Source organism: Rhinopithecus bieti, unplaced genomic scaffold (genome assembly GCF_001698545.2).
Source record: "Rhinopithecus bieti isolate Rb0 unplaced genomic scaffold, ASM169854v2 scaffold_11944, whole genome shotgun sequence".
Taxonomy (NCBI): domain Eukaryota; kingdom Metazoa; phylum Chordata; class Mammalia; order Primates; family Cercopithecidae; genus Rhinopithecus; species Rhinopithecus bieti.
Window position 1 is genome coordinate 4568420 of NW_016807378.1, and position 26356 is coordinate 4594775.

A 26356-nucleotide genomic window follows, 5' to 3' on the forward strand; every position below is an offset into this window, starting at 1 on the left:
AAATTTAAGATCACACAATTCACTTTGTTTTCTTCTTGACCCTCATTTTTTTTAAACTTGGGATTTTTTTCCATTAAGAATGTGAAAAGAATGAGTATTGCCTCCTCTTTCTAGCCCTGTGGTGGTTTAGGAAGATCCCAAGAAGGGCTGAACTTCCAGGACTCCTCCCGGGAGACACGGCAGAACAGAAGGAAAGATTACACCTTAACCTGTACTCAAGGGCATTGCTTGTAAGTCTATCCAACCAGAAGAAAGTTCAGATCCTTTATTTGTGAGCTGGATTATACCTCTGGAAGAGAAAAAAGGGAGAGACAAGTTTTACTCCCTCCTGGAGGCAGATTTCTCTACCTTGATTTTTTCAGAAATTTTGTACATTCTTTCCTCTCACGTATGTATCTCCTACATACCATACAGACGATTCTTCTCCCCCTCCTATACCCCAGGCCACCTCAACCCACACCCACCGTTCTCTCTTCCAGCTATGGATCAAGGGAAATCTTCCAGGGTCCCTAGTTGGTATCTGTTTTCACAGCATCTTTGGGGAGGATTTTTAAGCAAAGTGATGGTAGAAGGGCCCTTGGCTGATGGGGCCATAAAGTGCCCTTTCTTTGGTTTTGTGCCTTCCCTCTTTTGTGGGGCCAGTTATTTGAATCCAGAGACATCCCAGGAAGGAGCTGCCCTGAGTATTTCTGTGACTGGTTGGAAGGCTGGCACACAACGAAGTGGGCATGCAGCAGGCTGCCTCCCTGGCTTTTAGGCCAAAAAATTAAAGCAACTCAGAGATGGAGAAGAGGCAGGAAATCTGTGTTGTAAAAAGTCTTTGTTTAAAGGAATTCTGTTCAGGTGCTGAGAACGGGGTGTTCAGCAGAAGAGGATAATATGAGTAAACATTGGCACTAAGAACAAACACAGCAGTATCACCCTCTGCGTCTGGCCTCCCCCTGTGCTCACAGTTCTCTCCCACCGCCCTCTCCGATAGCAATCACAGACAACATGTAGAAGGGCTTTACAGTTCAGGGAGACCTTAATTCCCCCCAGCGGCATTTCCTTGCAGGGTTTCTCTATGCACTGGATGACCCTGGTCCCACATGAATGAAAACTGGGCTTAAAGGAAACATCCATGTCCTGGGAGCTGTATAGACTTAAAGAAAAACCTAGATAGGGGCAAAATTTGGGGCAAGCGGTGGAGGGAGGGGTTGGGGGTGGGGGAAGAAGTGGTAGAGAGTCATCTAATAGGTCACCAATGTTGCTTCTGGGAGATTCCCGGAGGGTTGTTTCCTTTCAGCCAGGTTTAGGGCCAGGTCTGGACACACTCAGGAGGCCAGTGGCTGAAGGGCGGAGGGCAGGGTGGAGGCCCAAGTGAGGCCAAGGAAGGAGTGGATGCCCCTGGGGCTGGCACTTCCTTGGCTTCTCAGGGTCCTGGCAACCAAGAAAAGATTCCAGGAGTCGACTGGTGGCACCAATGCGAGAAGCCCCGGGCGGATGAAATAAGCTGACCCGTGCGACCCCCACAAAACCAGGAGATTCCTGCCCAAGAGCAAGAGATGGAATTCCCCTCACGGAGGAAGCTGCCGACCTAAGGGCTGGGACTGGAAGCGCGCCCTCTCCGGGAGCTTCGGGTCTGGGGCAGCCTGTGAAGGCGCGGGTGGAGGCCCGGGCGCGTCCCTGGGGGCGGGAGCCAGGGGCGGCCAGTAGGTGGGGCCTGGGGGCTGGACTCCGCCCCCCGCTCCCGCCCCGTTGGTCCGCTGCCGCTCAGCACCTGCCCCTCTCCAGAGCCGGAGCACGATTGGTGGCGGCGCTTGTCGCTCGGAGGGGGCCGGGTCGCTCTTCTTCGCGGCTCTCCCAGCCGCCGCTGCCGCCGCCGCGGTTCTCCTAGCAGCGCCCGCCGGTCGGACAGCCAAGGCAGCCGGCACTGGCGATGGGAAGCGGTGTGGCCGCCGACACAGGCAGTGGCAAAGTTTCCCAGACGTACACATCTGGGTGCGCGGCTGCCGGCTACCCGTGACCCCTCTAGGAAGGGCTCAGGGATTTTTAATTTGGAAAACATTCTACCTGGTTTCCTTTGTCAAGGTCTCTCCGGGTGGCCAGCAGCAGGAGCTGCAAACTTGGGCACGGCGGCTTCACCGGCAGCGGACCGGGCTTTGGAGAACCTCAGGACTCAGGTGCTGGTGTGCCCAGCGGCTCCGGACGTGCTACGGGGTGTGAGCGTGGGGGAGTCCGGGGCGCTCGACAAGGAAGGGCCCCCGGGAGCTCTATATGGAGGAAGGAGCCCAGAATGGTGTGCACCAGGAAGACCAAAACTTTGGTGTCCACTTGCGTGATCCTGAGCGGCATGACTAACATCATCTGCCTGCTCTACGTGGGCTGGGTCACCAACTACATCGCCAGTGTGTATGTGCGGGGGCAGGAGCCGGCGCCCGACAAGAAGCTGGAGGAAGACAAAGGGGACACTCTGAAGATTATTGAGCGGCTGGACCACCTGGAGAATGTCATCAAGCAGCACATTCAAGGTACGGGCGCCCCGGAAACTTGGGTCGCCCATGAGGCCCGGGAGTGCCCCGCGCGGCGCGGGGTGCGCTGGGGCTGGTGAGCATCAACTCAGCCACGGCGGGGCTCTGGGGCCGCAGATGCGTGGTAGTCGTGGGGCCTGAGTGTGAGCTCTTGCCTGCGTGCGGGACCCTCTGTCTGCGGCCGTGCGCGCTTCCCCTGGGCACAAGTGTGTGCGCAGGGCTGCACGCGCGGATGTGTGCAGCTAGCTGGCGATGTGGGGGCGCGCTGCGCACGTGTCCAAATGTGCGTGTGACTCTGGGCTGGTTGCTCGCAGACTCTCGGGATCGCACACAAGTCCGGCTCAGAGTGTGTGTGCGTGTGAATGTGTGTGTACAAGAGGGAACTCGCGGGCAAACGAGCTTATTTGGCCATTGTAGGCGTCAGGCGAGATGCCCGCGCGGCGGCCCTGACTATTGGCAGTTAAGACTCGCCGGTTGCCGGACAAGCGAGGCTAGGAAAATTGCGTTGTTTCAGCCCCAGCCTCAGTCTTGCTATGATCCGGTTGGTAAGCGATGGGGAAAGCAAGGAGGGCCGCTTGAACCTATAGCAGTCCCTACCCCCACCACAGCCCACGGGTCCAGGACCCTCTCCAGGAGCAGGTATCAACGCCGGGAAGTAGCGCTGGAGCTTGAGCTCTGTCCACTGTGGTGATGCCTCCGCCCAAGACTGGAAGAACACGCCCTGGGCTGCGCCTTCCCCGCGGAGCCACCCAGGACCGGGTGAAGGCCGATCCCTCCGGTAGCTCCACTCTTAGGCCCTGGGAGCAGCTGGGGCGGAGCAGACGGACCTACCTGGGTTGGGTCTGAAGTGTAAGGTTACGCTGGTTGGGTGCGCTCCAGACCAGTGCGGAGGTCCAAAGGGAGGGTGGGGGTTGCAGAGCCCTCTCCCGAGGAGACCTGGTCAATGAGCTGTCAGAGGGAGGGGATGGAGTTCCGGGCCAGGAGCACTGGTGCCGGGTGTGCACACACACACGCGCTCACGTCCACACTTCTTCGCCTCCCTGCGCCCCCTGCTTTCTACCAGGCATGTGAGCTTCTTAAGGGCAGGGCCGAGCCTAGTTCCCCTGTAAACCTAGCAGGCCCACCAGGCTCAGGGGCCAGAGCATGGCAGACCTTGGCAAAATGGAATTGAACTGAAGTCTTCCCCCTCCTCCCCCGCCCCCCGCCAGGAGCATTCCCTTTTGTTTACACGTGGATGTCTGAATTTCAATCCTTGCACCTGCTGCCCTTGCCAGGGTAGAGATGGCTCCTCCCTCTGAATTTGGTGTTTCCCCGGGTGTCCAGAATAGTTCCTTCCCAGGAGGAGAAGGTTCAGGGAGGTTCAGGTGAGTGCAGGAGAGGCATCCACACCCATAGTGCTTCCTGACTAATGACTTCAAAACAAGCCCATGGCTTCGGCACCTTCCCAGAAAAGAGGGACATAGACAGCTTCTTCTTCAGACCTGCCTCTGCCTCTCAACCTGGCACTGGGCTTGGAAACCAATTTACCTATCTGTGGGTGCCTGTTGCTATTATTTCTTACATGTCCTTTTCCATCAAACAGATCTTGATTGACTATTAATCAGCAATAGAAGGACAGTGTTTCCCCCAGGGTGATTCAGAATGTTCCCCGGGAGACACAAAGCCATACGTTACTTTGACATTTCTAGTTTGCCGACAGATTTTGAGATTTTCATTCACAGATTCTGTGTGTGTGTTCCTGGAAAATGATTCTCTTGTGCTTTTCTTTCTGGTCAGGCAGGAGGTGAGCAAGGTAGTGCTCAGGGGATGCCATTAACCCCTGAGCCTGTCACGGAGTGGGTGCCTGTCATGTGGAATGTGGACCATGTCATATGATTTCTAAGGTTTGACATGGAAACAAGCATAATGTTGAAGTTGAAAGGAAGCATTGTGATTTTTCTCCCCAGAAACTTTATAACTATGTGTTGTTCAGCACTTTCAAATCTATACCTGAAAAATTGGAGAAGATAGGTTAAAAAAAAGGAGGCAGGGTCCCTAAAACACGTGTTGTTCCACTTGTACACATGCAATGACCCCTGTGGGTATTCAGAAATAACCACAATCTCAAGACAGAGGGCCAAAGCTGCAACCTATGGGAAGGTAAGGAAGGGTCAGTGACTTGGAAAGACTGGAAATGAGGCAGGCAGGGGCAGAGGTTACCAGGTTGGCTGTGCCATTATGGTGTAGCAATGACCAACTGCTCCCTTTGCGGTGCTGGGGCCATCCTGAGCTGGGATTTAGGGAACAGAGGTAAAGGGCCTATAAAATTTGGGGCTGGTCAAGTGCAGCTCTCTGAAGGCAGCGGGTGGTAAAGGACAATAAGATCAAGCTCTTGTGCTTGATGGTACAAGCTGTTTATGTGTACCTCACTGTCAAGTTCCCTCTAGTCAGCATAGCCCTTAGAACAATCCAGTTTACTTTGCTGAGCTGGAGGGAATAAGGGGTAATAATAATAGCTAAAATTACATAGCACCTAAGGATGTGTCAGGCCCTATTCTAAACACTTTACATGTATCGACTTATTTAATCTTCACAACCTTATGAAGTAGGTAATATTTGCTACATTTTACAGATATGGAAACTGAGGCAGGGAGAGGGTATATGATTTGTCCAGGGTCACACACTGGTATGTGGTAGTACAGGGATGTAAGCTCAGCCAGTGTGGCTTCAGAAGTCTAAGTTCTTAGCCACGTACTAAACTGTCTTCCAGGAGGGCCCCAGGGTCCCTTGGAGTCCGTTAACAATGGTGGAAGTGGGTGTCAGAGGAAGAGACCTCAGAGGATGGCTGAGGGGTGAGGGAGTCAGCAGCCTTCCCACTTGGAAACGCTATAGATAAACTCAGGAAGCTCTGGGTTTTGCTTTGTTTCATGTCAAGAGGCAGAGGTTCCAGTCCCTTAACTAATGTTTGCTGAACATGCAGGACAGTCCCTGGCACATCATACAGAAAGTAGCTGTGGGGTGAAAGCGTGGATGAATGGATGAGTGCAGATGCCTAGGGCCACGTTAGTCATTAATGAAAGTGTTACCACTCTCCAAGAAAGATGTTTTGCTTTGGAGTCTTGTTCAGGCTCCTCTTTTCTTTAGAAGGAAAGTCTCCTGGAAGCTGCAGATGTCACAAAATGTTCTGCAGGATGTTCCACAGGACTTACAATTAGAAGAGGCTTTGGAGCATCACCCCAGAGGTCTGTTCTAGTCATGACTGAAAAGTTTATTTTCGTCTTGGGAGTTGCAGTGATATTTCATTTTAATTTGTTTTCTGATTGAATGATTTAATTAGATGGTGTCTGGGAATATCTTGGGAATGTAAATTGCAGTTTTGAGAAGTTTTTTGACCAAATAGATGTTAAATGAGAGGGTGGATAACTTATGAGTTTTTAAAAAAAGCATCCTGGGGGTTTAGAAACACAAAGTAAGTGTTAGTAAGGGTCAGGTTCCCTCCATCTTAGGAGTAGAAAGATCTGATGGCTTGACATGGTGAGGTGGATGAAGCAGGAATTTGCTAAAGGAGTTCTCAATGTTGGACAGTGCAGGAAATGGAAATGTTGATTCAGTTCTTATTTTGGAAGTTCCGCAAAAATAAAGATAGCTTTCTTCTTTTCTTAGTAGCTTTCTGAATATGGAAAAGAATGTGCCAATGTTTAGGAAAATATTTAAAAATGCATAAAACTGCCCATAATTCATTCTACCCTAAAAATCAGTTTGCATTTTGAGCATTTCCTTCTAGCTTTGTTCATTTGCCTCCATATTTCAAAATGAAGGTGTAGTCATGTTTTACATGTAATTTTATATTCTGCTTTTTCACTTCCTTTTTGTTAATGAAGCGCTATTTTTTCCATATTTGCTACATAGTTTATTGGTTCAACATTTATCTGTTGGAGACCTAATGTGTGCCAGGCACTGCACTGGGAAAGTGATTGGGGATTATTGTGGTGAACTGTACACTAAAGACACTCTACAAGAGTATGGGCACTCTTGGTCCCTGTCATAGTGGACTTGTTTTCAAAGGACAAAGAATCCCTCTTAGTCGATGTGATCAGGGCTTCAGTTAGTTAATAGAAAAACTGGTTAAAGAGGAGAGTACAAGAAAATATTACATACTTGCCTTAAATATTTTTATTTTAATGTTATCCAAAATGTGCATTCATTTGCAAAACTCTTGATATCAGGTCAAAGTTTTGTCTTTGAAATGCATCTGCCATTTGGCGTTCTGTTCATCTTCCTTGCAGAAACCACTCCCATAATGTCCTGTTTACAAAGTTTGATTTCTAGTTCTGTTTTCTTTAAAATTCGTTGAAAACTTAAAGGTGCTTATGAAGCAGTCTCAGCGTAGTAGCCTAAATTGTTACGATTTTTGTCTGATCTTTTGCAATGATTTTGCTCACATGTAATTTGATTGCTTTTCTTTAACCGACTACCCTTTATAAAGGCTTTGCAAAGCACTTAGAACTTAAAGTAATTTTCTTAGAAACAATGCTCATCTTTTTAGCAGTCATATTTCATTGGTTCATGTAATACGTGATTAGGTTATGCTGTTACAGTGACAAGTACAAATAGTGTAAACACATTTGGGAACAAACCCACTGGACGGCTGGTAAGTGTACAACTCAACTATTTGCAGGAGCCGTGGGCAGTGGTACTAGAGACAAATAGGGTTTGTTACAGAGGGAGTGGCAAGCATAGTTAATCTGGAGAATTGATTAAATGGAGAGTTTCTAAAGAGAACTTTTACTGTATTTTTAATGACTGAATAGTATTCTGTCATCAGTATACCATTACTGATTCAACCACTTTCCTATTGTTGGACATTTGTTTTGCTATTATAATTAGAGCAGAAATGAACATCTTCACCTCACTGTTTTTTGATTATTTTTAAGGATGTCTTTCCAGAAGTGGGATTAGTACTGACTCAAACAGTCTGAACATTTTTATAAAAGATTGTTTTTTCAGAAGGAAAGCCTTTCTTTACAGCCACCAGTAGTGTATTATTGTACCAATGTCATGGAGCCTGGCCAGCATTGGGTGTTATCATTCAAATTTTTCTGAGTAAATGGAATCCCTGTCAAATGCTCTATTCTTTTGATTTGTACTCCTTTGATTATTCTAGAACTTAATATCCTCCCCAACCCCTGATGTTTGTTTTATCTTGTGGGACTATTTGTGTCCTTGCTCATTGTTTTTTCAGACTATCAGTGTTTGGCCAGGCGTGGTGGCTCATGCCTGTAATCCCAGCACTTTGGGAGGCCAAAGTGGGAGGATCACTTGAGCCCAGGAGTTCAAGACCAACCTGGACAATATGGTGAGACCCCCCATCTCTACAAAGAAGAAGAAAAAAAGACTCTCAGTGTTTCTGATTTGTGTATTTTACGTATTTTTTGATAAATAAATGTTTTGCCTGTATCATATATTACATACATAATTTTAGTTTTACATAGATGTCTTAGGGCAGTGGTTTTCAAACTGTGTCCCCAGGAGCCCTAAACTTGTAGAAGGTTTGATCTGGGGCCTGAGAATTAAAAGGGTTAAGTGGAGTCTCCCAGACTCTGCCTGTAGGTACTCCCTCCCCTCCCTGCAACAACAAAACTCCACTGTCTTCTGTTTTCTATTTGTCGTTCTATAAAATATTTCATTTTTAAAAAAGGTTCTACTTCTTTTGAAAACAAAGTTGAAAATAACTGTTTCAGGAAAAGAGGAAAGATCAGACTGTTATATTTTTGTGAGGGATGATAGTGGTATAAAGAATTCAGGAGAGTAAATAAATCTAAAAGGAAATTGAATTCCTGGGTGGTGTTCTTGTAACATCTATTTACCCTTCTGAATACCATGATTAATAATGTATTACATTATGTGACTAATTTCTAAATCCATTATCTTACTTCATTGAGTCAAGATCATCCCAACAATGGAGAAATGGGTTATTAACTGCATTTTGTTTCCTGAAAGTTTATTAGTCATATTATGTGCATATGAACGTATACCAGGTGGGTAACAGCAGGTTGTTCGCCATGACTACAAATCATTTATGGTCCCTAAGAATCAGCAAATGTCCTGGGCTTGGATGTTTTTCTGTCTCCTATAGCTTTTGGATGTCACTTAGAATTGGCTCGTGTCCTTCTCATCTGATCTTTGACTTGGCAGCGTTTGTGAAAAAGAGGATATGATGTTTGCTGAGTGCTTGGAGTTTATTTGAGGAAAGAGTGTCATTTAAATAGTAAAGCTATTTGTCCTCTGGAATGAACTGTTGCATGTGAAATTATATTAGTAACAGTGATTGACATTTTGAAAGAGTTCAATAGCAGGACTTAGGAGTTGAGCCTCATTACCTTTGTTAATAGTTCAGAACCACAGCTTTATGAAGAAGAAAAGCCTTGCCAAAGGACACAACTTTTCCCCATGACCAAAGAATCTTCATTTTTAGCCAGAAGTGTGTAGGCTGTAAAATAAATGAATTCCACATTCTTTCCCACTCACTTGACATAAATTGTTATTTGCCCTTGATAAGTAGGTTGGTGGAGAATCTCAAGGAGAATTCAGAATGAAAAGTGTCAGAGAGCCACAGTCTGGTTTTGTCATTTATGAGGGCCTTGAAGGTTGGCTTTAGCCACTTGGGTTAGGCTGGCCTATGTTTTCCCAAAGGTATTTATGGGATTCAGAGTCACATACAGGGTTACTGGAGCGTCTTCATTACCATCGTATAGGATTTCTGACCTCATTTCACTTGAATGGCTGAATGCCCTTGATATGCTTTGAATGTTTGTCCCCTCCAAATCTCGTATTGAAATGTGGTCACCAGTGTTTGAGGTGGGGCCTAGTGGGAGGTGTTTTTGTGAATGGCTTGGTGCTGTCTTCCTGATAATGAATGAGTTCTTGCTGTATTTGTTCATGCCAGAGCTGGTTGTTTAAAGAGCCTAGATGCTCCTCCTCCTCCTCCTCCTTCTCCTCCTCCTCCTCCTCCTCCTCTTCCTCTTCTTCTTCTTCTTCTTCTTCCTCTTCTTCTTCTTCTTTCTTCTTTCTTCTTTCTTCTTTTTCTCTTCTTCTTCTTCTCCTTCTTCTTCTTCTCCTTCTTCTTTTCTTCTCTCTCTCTCTCACCCCTCTATCACTGTGACACACCTGCTTCCCTGTTACCTTCTGCCATGATTGTAAGCTTCCTGAGGTCTTCCCAGGAGCCTAGCAGATGCTGGACTTTGAACAGCTTGCAGAACTATGAGCCAAAATATAAATTTGTAATTTTATAATTTACCAAGCCTCAGGTACTCCTTTATAGCAATACAAAATGGACTAATATAAAGCTGTTGTCTTGATTTGGGGCTTGAGGGTCTCCTTTGGTTTGTGGTGGAAAGCCAAGCGTGGCTTCTTGTTAGCTGGGTTTTATCTAGGAGATGGGGACAGACAGGCTGTCCTGTGGAGAAATACATTGCTGAGCAGTCCACTTGGAGGGATGTTACACAGAAAGCTCCTGGAGGAAAAACCTAGCTGAATGTGAGTGATAGATGTAATCAGAAGGCAATGTGGTGGGCTTTGGGGAGAGATGGAATTATGCAAGAAGCTGAAGGGCAGAGGCCATACAGGTTGGATGGCACTCAAGTCAGGAGCAAGAGGCAAAGTGGCTGAGGTCCACTGGTGGCTAATCCACCTTCAATGAATGGCGGGCCATGCTGTTTATGCTGGCCTGGAGTGTCTCTTGAAGGGTAGAGCTTCCGCCTTGGATTTGGCAGGGATGTGGCATTTCATGGCTCCTACAGTTGCTATTGAATCTCACTTGCCTTTAGTGTTAGAGTCAGCTCCATCTGTAATGCAATGCTTGAGTCCAGGGGTCCTTGAGGTTTCCCCCTTCCTCACACATATACCTACATACAGGGCATGTGCCCTAGGGCAGGGCTAGGAGGATGCACCTCCTAACACATTGCATTCATTCTTACTCCACCCTTTCTTTTCCTACTTGAGAAAGCATATTAGTATGCAAGGGAATGTAACAACCTTGAAATCCCTTTAATTTATTAGAGTTAAAGCTAATCATTCATAAGCTTTGGTACTTAAAGTATTGTTACTCACTAATTACCTCACAACTGTTCCACAGCACGGTATGTTGTGGCAGTGATTGCGAATGACTGCTGTTCTGGAATCTTCTCTGTGGATCTGTATACCTTTTATAGACCCCTGTTGTTCCAGTGCAGCCAACTGGAACTTTAAGCAAAAGGATTCCTGGTTATACGAACATTTAAGCTTTGGTGGTTTTTCTGACTACACGATTATGGATTAAAATATGTTGCTAGACAGATCATCCCAGTGGGGATGCAGTTCTGAGACGTAGTTCTCTTTCACTGCCTGACATTCAATTTCAGTTTTGTGAAGGTTTATTTTTGGGAGATGAAGCTGTCCTTAATGATGCTAGTGGAAACCCCTGAGTGTCCAGCCACAATAAACATTGAGTGGCTTCCCGTATGGAGCCACTGCTAAAATGTTTTTAGAGCCAACAGGCATACTTCGCTGGGCTACTTTCCATTGCCACCATCCTTTAAGAGCTCACAGAAATACAGTGTTTGGGAAGATCCAGAGAAGTGGCATATGCACTCTTCACCTTGGGACAGGTGAGAACAATGAAAAACGATGCCTACAAAGGAGGCTTGTGGCCAGTTCTTTAGCATGAATAGGTTCATTCTACAAATGTGCTGAGTTTAAGTCTCAGAGCAGAGTTCCCTGATTAAGATTGTTGAGTGCTGCATCTTAACAAGCTCTGGTGCTTTGTTGGGCTTCGCCAATCTGACTTGTGCATCCATCTCTGTCCCCTGGGAACTTGGAGTTAAAGGCCATTGAGATCCCAGAGGAGCAGGAAGGTAATTCAGGGACTCTGGCAAGACAGGATTCGAAGCTTGGCTTAATAAATGTTGTGCTAATGGCATCTGGAGATTTAGGAGAACAGTACCAAAATTGCTTAGGCCAATGAATATGAGAATTAGAAAGCTAAGGAAAGATTTGAAGTGACAAATGAGAATCCTAGCCAAACCCTAGATTTATTTTAAGAGCAACAGGCATATAGAGAATTAAAGATTGATTGTATCAAGGGACTGGAGGAAGACAGCTACGGTACTCCAGTATGTCAGGGACTGGCCCAGGTGCTGTCCAGCCATGATTACTTGATTTATGTATTTTAATGAACAAATAAAATTGTAATTTTTAAAATTAGTGATTCCTTTTCATCTTCACAACATAGTAAGGTAGAGTTTTTAGAGGTAAGAAAATGAAGACTTAGAGAGTTTGTCCACGGTAGGTCACAGGGCTGATGGGTGGTAGAGCCAAGAAGGGAAACTGGCTACAAAACCAATGCTCTCTATGGAATAGAAAGGAGGATGAACATTTCTCATAGAGAGGAATGGGAGATCATCTTATCAAAGATGGTGTTTGAGTGTAAGCTCAGAGGCCTCAGGTCAAGTGGGAGGCCAGGCAGGGGTTTGGTTTGCATTTGTGTCCACAAGGAACCTGGAGGGTAGGGTGGCCAGCAGTGGAAGGCCTTGGTCTAGGAGGGTGAGGGAGCGGCACCACAAAGCTGTGGACAACCTTTTCTCCTAGGTCACTGCGGGGCCTCCAGGAACTGGTCCTTGTCAAAAAAGCAGAGTGTTCCAGCTGCAGGCTAGAGCTCTTTCAGATTCATTGCGACTTTTGAGCACCCAAAATGTCCCAGGCACCGGGCTGAGTGCTTTCCTGTGCCCTGGCATAGTCACATGTCTTTCAGGGTGACCAGCTTATCCTGATGTGCCTCACGCTTTCCTGTTTTAAGACTGAAAGTCCCAGGTCCAGGGAAGCCCCCAATTCCCTGGGCAAACCTGGAGTTTTGGTCATCCGAGGCTTCTCACAGTGGTAAATTCTGCTCCGTGTTAACTCCTAGCACCGGGGTTAAAATAGCCTTTCTGATCGTGCTGCATCCAGTCTTTGATCTCTGCTCTTGAATGTTGACTTGCTTGAAGGTTACAAAGAAGAAGGTGAGGGTCCACAGCCCCTTCCCCATTTTCCCTTCCCACACAGGCTGCCTCCTCTCTTCTTTGTTATTCCTTCCGCTTTGGCATTCTCTGGTTTTCAGCTGTCTGAGCCTCTCAGGATTTGTAAAGGAAGAAACAATTGCTGTAAAGGAAAGCTCTAATAAAGTGGTTTGGGCACAAAACATCAGCAGCTGTTTATTTGCCCAAAACAGTAGGAGTCCATATTAATAACCTTGTGAGTTATATGCTGGAAAGTTAAAAGTAAGCAAGAATCTTACTCAAGACCCACAAATGTAACTTTATTCCTTTATTGAACTAATCTCTCTTCCTGTTTATGCTGGTGACATTTTCTATTATCCATGTGGAAGATCCTTTTTGGTCTTCCATTACAGATTTATTTAGCTGTGACTTGGTTGGCATCCCAAGGCAGAGGGGTTTTCTGGTTTCTCTTTATTGCAGTTATGATGCTTTGTGTTTATATGGTTCCTGCCTCAAAGGATTTCAACAACAAGTGGGACAGGCTTTGTCTAATTAATCATCATATTTCCCTGATGGGAGAGAAGGAGCTGTTAAGAGGAAGGGAGAGTCTGGAGAAGGCTTCAGACCTGTCAGTTCATGGGCTTGGAGAAGTGAGTCTTTTAACATTTTGGTTTCTTCTACTTCCAAATCTCATTTTTAATAATAAGTGGATCCTCTGATTTGCATTAGTTTCTAAGAGTAAATGGAAGAAGGTATAACATGTGGGAATTATGACATGGAATGTCCAACTCGATAATTGGGCCAGGCCTTTTATTTTGTGAGAACCTGGGGATTTATATTAGAAGAGGAATCCAATGGAAAGTGCATAGAAGAGATCAATCAATCAAGAATAGGAAAAAAAAAAAAAACCCAGTGAGGAAGGACTATAGAAAAATAGGTCTGAATTTGTCTGGAGAAGAAATGGGGAGAGGAAGAGAATTAATGTTTGCTGAGCACCTGTGATGTGCTGAAAACTTTACACCTGTCACCTCATCTTAACCTCATAAGCAGGCCTGTGGGATGGTGTTATTATCCCCATTTCACAGATGAAGAAATTGAGGCTCAGTGACTGTAATGAGCTTATCCCAGGTTTAGCAGCCAGTAACAGGTAAAAGCCTATTACCACTCTTAAGCTCCTCAGTAAGGGGCTAAGGGCCCTCTTGTTTTTCTGCTCCTTTGATGTTGATCAAGAGAATCCTTTCTTTTAGCAGAAACGTTGAGACTGGAAGAAAACTTTTTGAGGGTAGTGAAGTCCTGAGGTGGGTTACCAAGTGATGATTTTGGCAGCCTCCTTTCCTGGAGAGGTAGGAAGATGACTGTGCCAGGAGCTGACCTGGGCTCAGCTCTCTGGAAGATTGAGAGAAACTCTAGGTATGGCGTTTTACAGCCAGCTGCATCACTTTTTCTCCGAGGAGCAGACTTAACATGAACAAGATCATCTCCACTCACTCAGGCCATAGCTTTATTTTGGGGGTCCTCTAGGCTCAGGGCATGGGGTGGGGTAGGGGACCATAAAAGGGGGACTGGTCTACACAAAGTCAATAGCAGACATGGCCAGGCCTTCCAGGAACTTCCCGTTTAATTGAGGGAATGGAATATTTGGAGTTAAATGTATGAAATGGTGGGCCCCTCGCTATGTGGGCAGTTGTAGGAGGTGAACACCAAGGCTAGCATTGTTTATTGTGGTGTGGGAATGGGAGGAAATAAAACCACTGTGAGGAGTTGGGAGAAGTCGCACTCTCCTCAATGTTGGCTGGGAGTGTGACAGTGGCCTGTACCCCTGCCTTCTTTTGGTATGTGCTCAGATTCTTCCCTTCCTTCACTGAACAAGCATTTATTGAACACCTGTGCTGGGGATGTATCAGCGGAATCAGGGCAAAAATATGAGGGACTACAATTAAATGAGGAGGTGGTCAGGGGCTCTGCTATAAGCAAAGACTTGAAAAAGGTGAGGTGTGCGCCATGTGTATGTTTAGAGGAAGAGAGTGCCAAGCGGTGCAAACAGCCAGTGCAAAGCCCCTGTGGCAGGAGTGTGCCTGGTGTGTTTGAGAAACAGTGGCCAATGTGGCTATAGCAGGGTGATGGTGGGAAAAGGGGGCAGGGGAAGAAGCCAGAGAGGGGCTGGTTGGGAAGCTGGTTGTGCAGCCTCAAAGGCCACTGCAGACGGAATGCTCTGGAAAGACTGGGGAGCTACCAGAGGGGGTGAGCAGAGAGGCATCAATGCAGGCTGTTCTGTGGCTGCTTCCTGGGCACCTCTTTTGGGCTCGGTACTGTGCCAGGCATGGTGGGAGATGATAAAATATATGCGACACGCTCCTTTTCTTTGAAGAGCTCATAATCAGGCTGAGAAGACAAAACAAGAAACAGTTAAGGATCTTTTGCAAGCTAACTCATGTAATGAGGGTTAAAATTGAATTCCAGAGGAGCGAATTGTCAGAATAGACTTCACGGAGGAATAGGGACTAATGACACAACTCTGAAGAATGAGGAGGATTTAAGGGAGTGGAGTAAGAAAGATTTGGAGAGGGCTAGTTATGAAGCCTGAGTGTCTCAGCTAGTGTGGTGGAAAACAGTGTGCAGGCAGTCATGAGAATCAGTGCTGCTGTTTACAGTTTGGGTGACCTTGGGCAAGTCTCTTCACTTGTAGTGCCTCAGTTTCCCCAACCATAAAAATGAAGACAATTGACCAGGCGCTGTGGCTCATGCCTATAATGCCAGTGCTTTGGGAGGCCGAGGCGGGCAAATCATGAGGTCAGGAGTTTGAGACTAACCTGAGCAACATGGTGAAACCCCCGTCTCTACTAAAAAAAAAAAAAAATACAAAAATTAGCTGGGCCTGGTGGCAGGTGCCTGTAATCCTGGCTACTCAGGAGGCTGTGGCGGGAGAATTGCTTGAACCTGGGAGGCAGAGGTTGCAGTGAGCCGAGATTGCGCCATTGTACTCAAGCCTGGGCAACAGAGCAAGATTCTGTCTCAAAAAAAAGAAAAAAGAAATGAAGAAAATCGCTCCTTAACCATTGTAGGATTGCTGTGCTGATCAAATGAAGTGATGTGCAGGCAAGCACCCCCACCCTGTGTATCAGGTGGGAGCTACTGGGAACAACATGTTCCCTTTTTCAGTCTTCTTTCATTCCCTCTTTCCTTCATTCTATTTTTGCTTGTTGAAGCTCACATAGAAAATACGGTCAGGAATATATTTTCTGGTTGTAACACCTAGTATATAAGATTTAGCCCCATTTCATTGAATTAGTTAGGACTTACCCACATAAGTCAAGCCTGACATGGTCATAAGTTAGGCTCCAGGGGAGCCCAGACTAATGCTGGTCACATCTCAGCTGAGACGTCTTGGAAGATCTGCTCCAGGGCATCTTAGTGTCACTGACCGCTGCTCTGAAGTTCTGAGCCCTCCAGACTGGGGGCCTGCCCTTGTTTGTGGAAAAATATTTGTTTTGTAAAACCTTTTGTAAAAACTTGGCATTGCAGTGGGCAGCAGACAATGCCAGGAATGTGCTGTGTTGGTTGAAACCTTGGCTGGTGGAAGAGTCATGCAGGGGGTCCGGTTACCTGCTGGGTTAGTCTCATTTCCTAGCTCCTTGGTGAAGAGTGTCTTCTTGAGGACAGATTTTTCCTTTTCTTCTATCTCACTTTTCAAACCAAATTGAAGCCACATCAGCCTATCTTCCTGCCAGGATGAATTTGATTTAACTCAAAGCAATGTGACTTATAATTTCAATTGCAGGCAGGAAGGTGTGATTTAAGACAATTGTCAGGAAGATTCAATTTACTCTTTTCTTTCTTCCCCCTCTACAAAATGTGCATTTTGTTGCATGATATAATTTTGATATACATTCTTTACAATTCAGAGATAGATGTAGTTCACATTGGGAAGGTACACTCTATACTTTTTTATAGCACTTATCTATTTAAAGTGCTTTTGAAAAAGATTCCAATGATAGCAGAAAACTGAGGGATGATTTTGCCTCTTTAATAGAGAGAATTGTAGCAAATCATTCTGAAAGTTTCTAGGCAGTAAACTATTTCTTGATTAACGGGTTATTTTGGTCACTTGTTAAGATATTTGCCTTAATGAAACAAGAAACATAATTATTTTATTTACCAAAATGGAGCAATTGTGAATTTTGCTTATTTTTCAGCAAGAGCCAGCTGTTTTTAGCAAAATAGGCATAAGTATTTTCAAGTTTGTAATTACTTCAGAAACACAGAAAGTGCATTGATTTTTGTAAACAGAAAATTAAATGTCTTCTTTCACTCTGATCAATAGTGGAAACTTTGAGTATTGTATTGCACAGCTCAGTGCAGTCACTTTCTCTTTCCTCATCTATCAACAAAGAAGGGTAAACCTTCCTACTTTTACAGTTCTTATATCATATCCCACTGGTGAAGGTTCTTGTCTAAAGTCTCTCTAGTTAGAATCAGAACATGTTAGAGTTGCAAATAACATCAGCATCCTCACCCTCAAACTGTTTGCTGAAGGATCCAAGACCCAATGCAACTTGGTGAATACCCTGAGGACCCTCTACTGGGTCCTGGAGGCCCTGGGTAGGGTCTAGGGATCCTGATTTGAAGTCTACACAATTTTACTGTACATCCAGTTACTTCCTTCAACTTCAGGAGAAACTTGTGCACCAGGAAGGAAAATCCTTATTTGTTTGTTCTCAGATGAAACCAGGTGCTTATGGGACAAAGAGGTGGGTAGCTTTTCAGGGTCTCCCTTGGATGGGGTCTCCTCTCCCTGGCCTGCTGACCAGGGCCTGACTTTGGGTCCAGGCCATGCATGACAGCTCCTATTGATGCTGCCTCTGTGTCTGGGAACAGAGCTTCTTTCCAGTCCTTCAAACCAGAGTGATTATTCAGATAGAGGGAGGGCAGAGATTTTATGTCAAGGAGAGGAAAAAAGAGAGAAAATTCACATTTATCAGCCATGTACCAGGCATTTAGCACTGTTTAACCCACTTCATATTATTTAATCCTTGAAATAAGGCTGTGAGATAATTAGCCCCATTTTACAGATGAGAAAACCATACTATCCTGTAATTATTAGTCTGCTTTTCTCATTAGACTGTTGGTTACTTAAAGGCGGAGACTGGGTCCTGTTTTTCCTGTTTTCCAGTTTGTCACACAGTGCCAGGTATACAGTAGGGGCTAGGCAGGAGTTTGTTGAGTGAATACATGAATAATAAACCAGCCTGCCTAAAACCTCTCAGTAAGAAGTGGTACTAGGATTCACATGCAGACCTCTGGCTTTAAGGCTGTCTGGAAGAGAAGCCTAGGGACGGAAGAGCTGGCTTTCATTCTGGCTTTGGGGATGGCTTCTGAGAGGCTGTTCTATGCTATCCCTTTGGGTCAGGGACAGGAACGCTCAAGCTTCTGGGGTCTCTCTCATAGCACCTCATAGCTGACACTGCTGTGTCAAGATTTAATCAAAGGAAAGCTGAAGCTCAGTGGGGTGTGTGTGTGTGTGTGTGTGTGCGCGCGCGCGCGCACGCGTGTGCGTGCACGCGTATGTGTGCAGTGTGCTTTCTGCACTGAGCTCTCCCAGGGATCAGCTGGTGAGAGAAGCCTGAAGCCTTCAGGGGACCCTCGATGTCTTCATTTTAATAAAGCTGTCACTTGTGGTCACTTTCAAACTAAAACAGTCTAGTGGGTACAGAAGAAAAAAAGTAAACTGCACGAAAAGCAGAGAATAATGCCAGGAAAGATGCAGGTAAACAGGGCGTTTCTGCTTCAAGAGGAGAGACAGCACTGAAGTCATTTTAATTGACACTTGAAGAGTCGCTAGAAAGGAGAAAGCATAGCTTCATTTTCAGGAAAGGAAACAGAGTGCTTGGGGACTCCAGAGGTAAAGGGAAGTTGGTGTCTGGCTTTCCCTCTGAAGTGGAAACAGAAGGCCTCCTGTTGACCCCGAGGCCTGTGGGAACCTCAGAATGGACTCCACCACCTCCGGGTGTCTTCAGGCTGGCAGTGGCTGGTGGCCTGGCAAGTTAGGACTTGCTGTTCACACTCAGGAGAGAGGTGTGAGGAAAGGTCTGCCGTGAGGAGGGGGAGCTGAGAGAGGGCAACCCCGAGGTCAGAAGAGGGTGTTTCTTGCTTGCCTGTGGAAATTACTTGAGGAGATGACCGAGGTGTCAAGCTGGGCAGCCTGGACCTCCACTCGAGTTATCTGCTGGCCACCATGGGGATCGCCCACCCACAGGTGTGGGTCCGAGTTTGGCACTGCAGGCCCTTCTCCACTTTCCCCAGGCGGGAAACGGATGCAGCAAAAGTTCCTCCTCAGACTGCCTGTCGAGCACAGCCCATTAGCAGGAGCCTCAGACAACTATGATTTTTCTTTTCCTATTATTCTCTGATATTTTCAATTTAAAAAGAGACATTTAGGCAGTAGGGTGGAAGAGAGCATAGTAGACATAGGAGAAAATTGAAAATGTCATTTAAAAGGACTATTCCATTCTTTTTTTTACCTCAGCAGACAGATGGCTGTCTCACTTTTTGCTCACGGCCAGGAGCAATAGCCGGTGGGTCAACTGAGGAGAGAGGTGATTTTATTTTCCTTTTCATTTCAAACAGATTGTGTAACCCTTGGGGTGTGGGGGACCAGTGGAATGAAGCTATGGGCTGGGAAACTAATTATGCCTCCGTGCATGGCTGAGCTAGTTAATACCAAACTGTCACTGAGGCTGATTCTTCCCTGGGGCAGAAAAGCTTCCCAAATTCCTTATCTCTTTCTCTTTGCCTTTGGAGTTTCACCAGTTTGAGAAAACAGGAGAAAATTCAGGAAGCTTCTCAAAGCTCTGAAATGGTGCTCTGCATTCTGGTTGCTAAGGCTGCATTCTGATCCACATCACCCTTCCCTCCGCCATGCAGACTTGGTGCCAGGCGGGGTCTGGAGTCACTTGGACTTGCCTCAAATCCTGGTGCTGCCTTTTACTGGTGTTGTGAGAGGCTGCCTGGGTGTCTAGGATTGGATGCTGATTGCTTGTCCACCCTGTCCTTCCCCACTCCCCAGCAGTGTGGGATCAGGAATGGGCTACCTGAGTAGTAAGCCTGTCTCACTTCACTGATTCCGAAACTGAGACCCAGCTGTGTGGATGGTGTGGTCAGCCCAGTGCCACTAATGGAGACCATGCACAATGAAGGAGAATAAGACATTCAAGAATGCTCTTAATGGATTTTTAACTTATTAACCAAACCAACACAATCTTTGAAAAATGATATCTTAGTCTGGGCTGCTATAACAAAATACCTTAAACTGTGTGGTGTATTAATAACAGACACTTATTTCCTCACAGTTCTGGAGGCTGGGAAGTCCAAAATCAAAGCATAGCAGATTCTAAGTTTGGTGAGGGCCCAATTTCTTGCTCATAGATGGCACCTTTCTGTTTCACATGATAGAATAGACAAGATAGCTTTCTGAGGTTCCTTTCATAAGAAGAGTAATCCCATTCATGAGGGTCCACCCTCATGGCCTTATCACCTCCCAAAGGCCCTACCTCCTAATACCATCACCTTAGGGGTTAGGATTTCAACATATGGATTTGGGGAAGGGATACAGACATTTAGATCATGGCAAGTGGTTACACATATATGCGTAAGACATGTTGATTTACTTTATGATAGCAAATGTTATGCTTTGCAATAACGCTGATTTCAGTAATTTCTGTCACCCTTTTCCCCTCTCGGGAGACCTTAGACCATGCAGTCCCCAGCTAGCCAGATGTCTCAAATAACACTGGATCCAATAAAATCCATAGATCTTTTTAAGGAGAGAAAATGAGTTTTAAATATGGAGTGGAAACGTTTAAAAATATAGCCTTTGTGACAACATGAAGATTATGAATATTCAGTTTGGACACAATCTCAGGCAATTAGGCAGATGCATATTTCCAGGGAGGGTATGTTGCTCTGATGGTTGAGGGGGTGGGTGCTGTGTATCATTTCAAAACTGGATTTCCTTGGAGACTTCAAAGTTTGATTTTAGGAAAATATGGGAATGAAGTCTCAGAGACAGCTCTATACATTCCCCCACCTTTGGCAGGCCATACTCCCTTTGGTCACATCCATACAGTTAGGCTTTAGCTGAGAAATCTGCTAAAATCTAGAAAACTCTCTAGATTCTGAATGCTGAGGTGGTAACTGAGCCAGTGTTGGAGCAAAACAGTCTGTTTACAGCCTTGGAGGATGGTTCTTATGTGGCAACACTTAGTTTTGGCTGTTAGGTATTGTTTGTTTAGAGCCCAGTTTTCTCCATGTTGAAATCTCATTAGAATTAAATTGATTGTCTTGGGAGAAGCACCAAACACAAATTGAAATGGTTGATGAGAAGGTAACTTAGAACTGCCCCCTTTCAAAGAAGACTTTGTAGCAGCCAATAGTCCCTTTGAACTTTTCAGGATAACCAGAGTTTTTAGCAATTTAATATTCTCAGGTTGTATGGGACAACCCAGTTTTAAATATTCTGATCTATTTTCTCTAGAAACCATGTAAATGAATCATAAATTCTAGTATTTCCAAAGTTTACCACCCATTTTGACTCTTGTACCTGGAAGCAGCACAAAGTTCTTGCCAGACCACACACCCTTATTTTTAATTCAGAAAATATGGTCAAAGTGAAGTAAACAGAGCATTGATAAATAGAGCCAGCTGTTCTCTAAATGATTCTCTCTCTTTTTGCAGTGCAAACCACAAGGGGTTAGGGAAGAGCTGGAATGGCAGTGTGAGGAGCTCTGTGGGTCCTTTGCCCAGTGAAACAACATAACTGGTAAAAATTATTAAAAAACACTCATTTAAAGTCCCTGGAAATTGCCCTGAGGGTATACATAAAATGAAGAAACACTTACTCAAGAAAATCTACTAAATTTTAGTAATAACAAGAGTCTGGGACATTTGAGCCATGATCGCCCTTCCACCTTCAATTCCAGCTCAATAAAACAGAAGCTCTTCTCTGGACAGATATGAACAAGAAGATGGGATGCTCCTTTCCCGCAGCTTCCACTCTAGGGCTATATTTTTCTCCCAGAAGGGCCAGGCCACCGGGATTTCTCATGTCTCCCAGTTCTGTGTTGTAGAGCATGGTTGAGTGGTCTGGGGCTGCCCCTACTTACAGGGTGGAAACTTTACCCTATGTTGAGAATACTAGGCCCTGATTGCCCCCATCCCTGGCTCACATGTAGGGTGGAGGTTTCATAACAGGAGAGACAATTCAAGAGGATCAGTGACTACCATCTCCACCCAGCACCCCATTCGTACAGCAGGGATGTCACTCTGAGAGAAAGAAGTAGGCTGCTATTCCTACTCACAACTCTGCCCAAGGATAGGGGCAGCCTGTAGGAACACAGATTTGTAGTTTTGACTTTATTTGGAATGGAGTATGAGGAGATCCAAGCATAAAAACAATTTCTGAGCATTTAAGAGGAGGCTAGTAGCTCCATAATAGCAATAAAACAGCGTAGGCCAGCTAGACGACCTAGCACAGTAAGTTCTCCTATCAACACAGTAATGCTGTTGATAGGTTCTTAGAAACTGTGAGTTTAAGCAAATCAGGCAGGTCCTCAAATAACGTCATTTCCTTCAATGTTGTTTTGCAATAACACTGATGAGGAAAAAAACAGGTTTTGTTATATGTTATATTTTGCTTAAAGTCAGTTTCCAAGAATCTATTGATGATGTTAAATGAGGACTTACTGTAGTTTAACAGACATAATCAGAGAAAGAGACATTTCCTATGGTCAAAGAAAGCCTCAAAAACTGGCCTTAAAGAAAATCCCTGCCAAAAAAAACCTCAAACCCAAATTTAATTGGATCAGACTGTGGAACGATTTATGCCTAAAGGCACTGTTGAAAACAATAGAGCAATCAGGTAGCAACTAGTGGAGGCTAACAGCTGAAGGTGAAACCAATCGGGCAGTCCAGCCAGAATTGTAACAGGGAGATAAACAATAGAGACAGTTAAAAGGCGCTCTGCTAAAATCACTATCATCCTAGGGAATTTGATAGGGAGAATCAGGACATTGTGCACATGCCCAAGGTTTCACCTTCAAGAAGTGATATTAGAGACTACACACTGTTGGGGGAAAAGGAATTCACTGAAGTAGCCTATCCAATGCAGTAAAAAAGTGAACAAGTATACAATGCAACAACAAGAAGTCCTTGGGTGGAGGATTAATCAGTATTCAAAGTGGCAAAAATATAGTATCTAAAATGTCTGATTTTCAACAGAAATTTAAGAGGCATCAAAGCAGATCATAGAAATTGTCTTTCAGGGGACCTAGATGTGAGACTTACCAGAAAAAGACAGCAAAGTAGCTATTACGTATTTGTTCAAAGAACTGAAGGAAACTATGCTGAAAAAATTAAAGGCATTGTGAAAATGTCTTACAAATAGGTAATACCAATAAAAAGATAGAAGTTATGAAAATAATTAAGTGGAAATTCTGCACTTGAAAAGTATAAGAAATGAAAAGAAAAAATCACTGGGGCACTTAAAAATATATTTGAGTTGGCAGAAGAAAGTATCAGCAAATTTGAATATAGATCAATAGAGATTACAATGTCTGAAAAAAAGACTGAATAAAAATATGCAGAGCTTTAGAAAAACATGGAACACCATTAAATACAGCAATGTTATGTATAATGGGAATACTTGAATTAAAGAAGAAAGAAGCCAACAAATATATGAAGAAATAATAGCCAAATACTCCCCAAATTTGAGAAAGAATATTAATCTTTATATCCAAGAAACTCAACAAGGTTCGTATAGGATAAAAACAAAGAAAGCCATGTCCAGACACATCATAGTTGAAATTTTGAGAGCTAAAGAGAGAGAAAATCTTGGAAGCAGTAACAGAAAGACCACTTATCACCTACAAGAGAATACTGATAAGATTAGCAGCTGAATTCTCATCAGAAACAATGGAGGACAAAAGGCAGTGGGATGATATATTCAAAGTCCGAAAGAAAAAAAAAGTTAACCAAGAATCATTACACAGCAAAACTATTCTTCAAAAGAATAGTTGAAGATAAAATGAATATAAAATAAAGTCATTACCAGAAAAACAAAAACAGAATTTGTTGTTATCAGGTCTACCTTACAAGAAATACTACAGATTGTTCTTCAGACTGAATGTGAGTCACACAGGACAGTAATTCAAATTCACAGAAGAGACAAAGAGCACCACTAAAGGTAATTATATAAGCCATTATAAAAAAAAGTCTTTGTATATTTCTCCTCCTTTCTTCTCTTAACTGATTTAGAAAGGAATTGCATAAAACAATATGCAAATGATTGTGCTGCTGAGCTTATAACATATAGAAATGTAATATATATTAACAAGAGGTACAAAAATATGGAGGAGGGAATAAAATTATATAGGACTAAATTTTCTGTATTTCACTAGAATTAAGTTAATGGACTTGGATGAGTCAAGAGGTATATTGTAAGCTTCAGACCAAACACTAAGAAAATAAGAAGTAGAGTTAAAGATATTCTAAATGTTCTCATCACAAAAAAGATAAGTATGTGAGGTGATGAATGTGTTAACTTGATTGAATCACTTTACAATGTATTCATATATCAAAGCATCACATCATACACTGTAAATATATATAATTTTTATTGGTAAATTATACTTTAGTAAAGCTGGAAAAAAAGAAATGTTAAAAATTATTAAGGAAATTAAAATGTTGTACAAGAAAATACTGACCTAATGCACAAGAAAGCAGTAAAGGAGGAAACAAGGAATAAAAAACATATGAGATATAGAAAACAAAAAGTAAAATTTCAGATATAAACTCAACTATATTAATATTAACATTAAATATGAATGGATTAAATGATCCAATTAGAATGTAGAGATTATCAGATTGGATGAAAACACAAGATGCAACTACACATTGTCTACAGGAGACACACTTTTGGTTCAAAGATATAAATAATTAGAAAGAGAAAGGATGAAGAAAGATACAGCATACAAACAGTGATTGTAAGAGATCTGGAGTGGCTATATTTAATATCAGACAAAATTGACATTAAAACACAAAAGGATTACTAGAGATAAAGAGCAAAATTTTATAATGATAAAAGGATCAATCCATAAGGAAGATACAGAAATTATAAACACATATGCCCCTTAACCACAGACCCCTAAAATACCTAAAGCAAAAATGGAAAAATTTAAGGGAGAAATAGATAATTCAACCTTAATACTTGGAGACTTCCATACTTTCTTGAAATAATGGGTAGAACAATTAGGCAGATGTACTAATGATGACATAGAGGATTTGAACAAAAGTATAAACCAATTAGACCTAATAGACACTTATAATTCACTCCATTTAATAACAGCAGAATATACATTTTTTTTCAAGCATATATGGAAAATTATCCAGAATAGACCATACCCTAGGCCATAAAACAATCCTGAATAAATTTCAAAGGATTGAACTCATCCTCTGAAATGAACGAAGTACATTCTCTGGCCACATGAAATGTAATTAGAACCATTAACAGCAGGAAATCTAGAAAATTCAAAAATACATGGATATTAGATAACATACTGCTAAATAACCGAGGGATAGAAGAAGAAATTAAAAGGGAAATTACAAACTATATTGAGATGAATGAAAATGAAAATGCAGCATACAAAACTTATGCAGATAAAGTAGTATTTAAAGGGAAATGTATAACTATAAATGTCTATATTGAAAAAGAAAAAATATCTTAATAACCTGTGATAGGTTGACAAAAGGTTCTCCAAAAGATATCCATGTTACAATCCCTGGAACTAGTAAATATTTTATTTGAAAAAAGAGTCTTTGCAAATGTGAATTAGTTAAGGTTTTGAGATGATGGGTTTATCCTGGATTATTCAGATGGGCCCTAAATTTGATCATCAGTAACCTCCTGAGAGAGAAGCAGAGGAAGGTTACACACATATGAAAATAAAGGCTGATTTTGGAGTGATGCAGACACAAATCAAGGAATGCTGGCAGCCACCAGGAGGTAGGAGAAGCAAGGAACAGATTCTTCTCCTCTAGAGCCTCAAAAGAAGTATAGCCCTGCTGACACCTTGATTTTGTTTCAAGTAAGACTGATTTTGGACTTCTGGCCTCCAGAATTGTTAAGAGAATAAGTTTCTGTTGTTTTAAGTCATTGGATTTGTAGTAATTTATTATAGATTACAGGAGACTTCAACCTTAAGAAACTGTAAAAAGAAGAGCAAACTAAACCTAAAGCAAGCAGAAGAAAGGTAAGGATTAGCACTGAAATAAATGGAGAATAGAAAGCCAATACAGAAGATCAACACTACCAAAAGTTGGTTCTTTGTAAAGGTCAATAAAATGGACAGAACTTTAGATAGACAGACAAAGGCAAAAAGAATACTCAAATTATTGGCTGGGCGCAGTGCTCATGCCTGTAATCCCAGCACTTTGGAGGCTGAGGCGGACGGATCACGAAGTCAGGAGATCGAGACCATCCTGGCTAACACATTGAAACCCCATCTCTACTAAAAATACAAAAAATTAGCTGGGCGTGGTGGCAGGTGCCTGTAGTCCCCGCTACTTGGGAGGCTGAAGCAGAATGGTGTGAACCCGGGAGGCGGAGTTTGCAGTGAGCTGAGATAGCGCCACGGCACTCCAGCCTGGGCGACAGAGCGAGATTCTGTCTCAATAAAAAAAAGAATACTCAAATTATGAAAATTAGGGATGAAAGGCAGGACATTGCAACTGACCTTAGAAATAAAGAAGGAGTATAATAAAATGATATACCAAAAAATTATTAGGCAACTTAGATAAAATGGACCA

At 43.6% G+C, this 26356-nt stretch overlaps 1 protein-coding gene across 2 annotated transcripts in view; it reads left to right on the forward strand.

Annotated features, from left to right (window-relative positions):
• Nucleotides 1-1784: 1784 nt before the first annotated feature.
• GALNT18 (polypeptide N-acetylgalactosaminyltransferase 18) overlaps nucleotides 1785-26356 on the forward strand; it is a 359386-nt gene continuing 334814 nt past the window's right edge. For both annotated transcript variants that reach the window (XM_017881607.1, XM_017881608.1), the window contains exon 1: nucleotides 1785-2510. In XM_017881607.1, coding sequence (XP_017737096.1) covers nucleotides 2276-2510 — 235 coding nt within the window. In that variant the 5' untranslated portion in view covers nucleotides 1785-2275. The remainder of the gene's footprint in view (nucleotides 2511-26356) is intronic.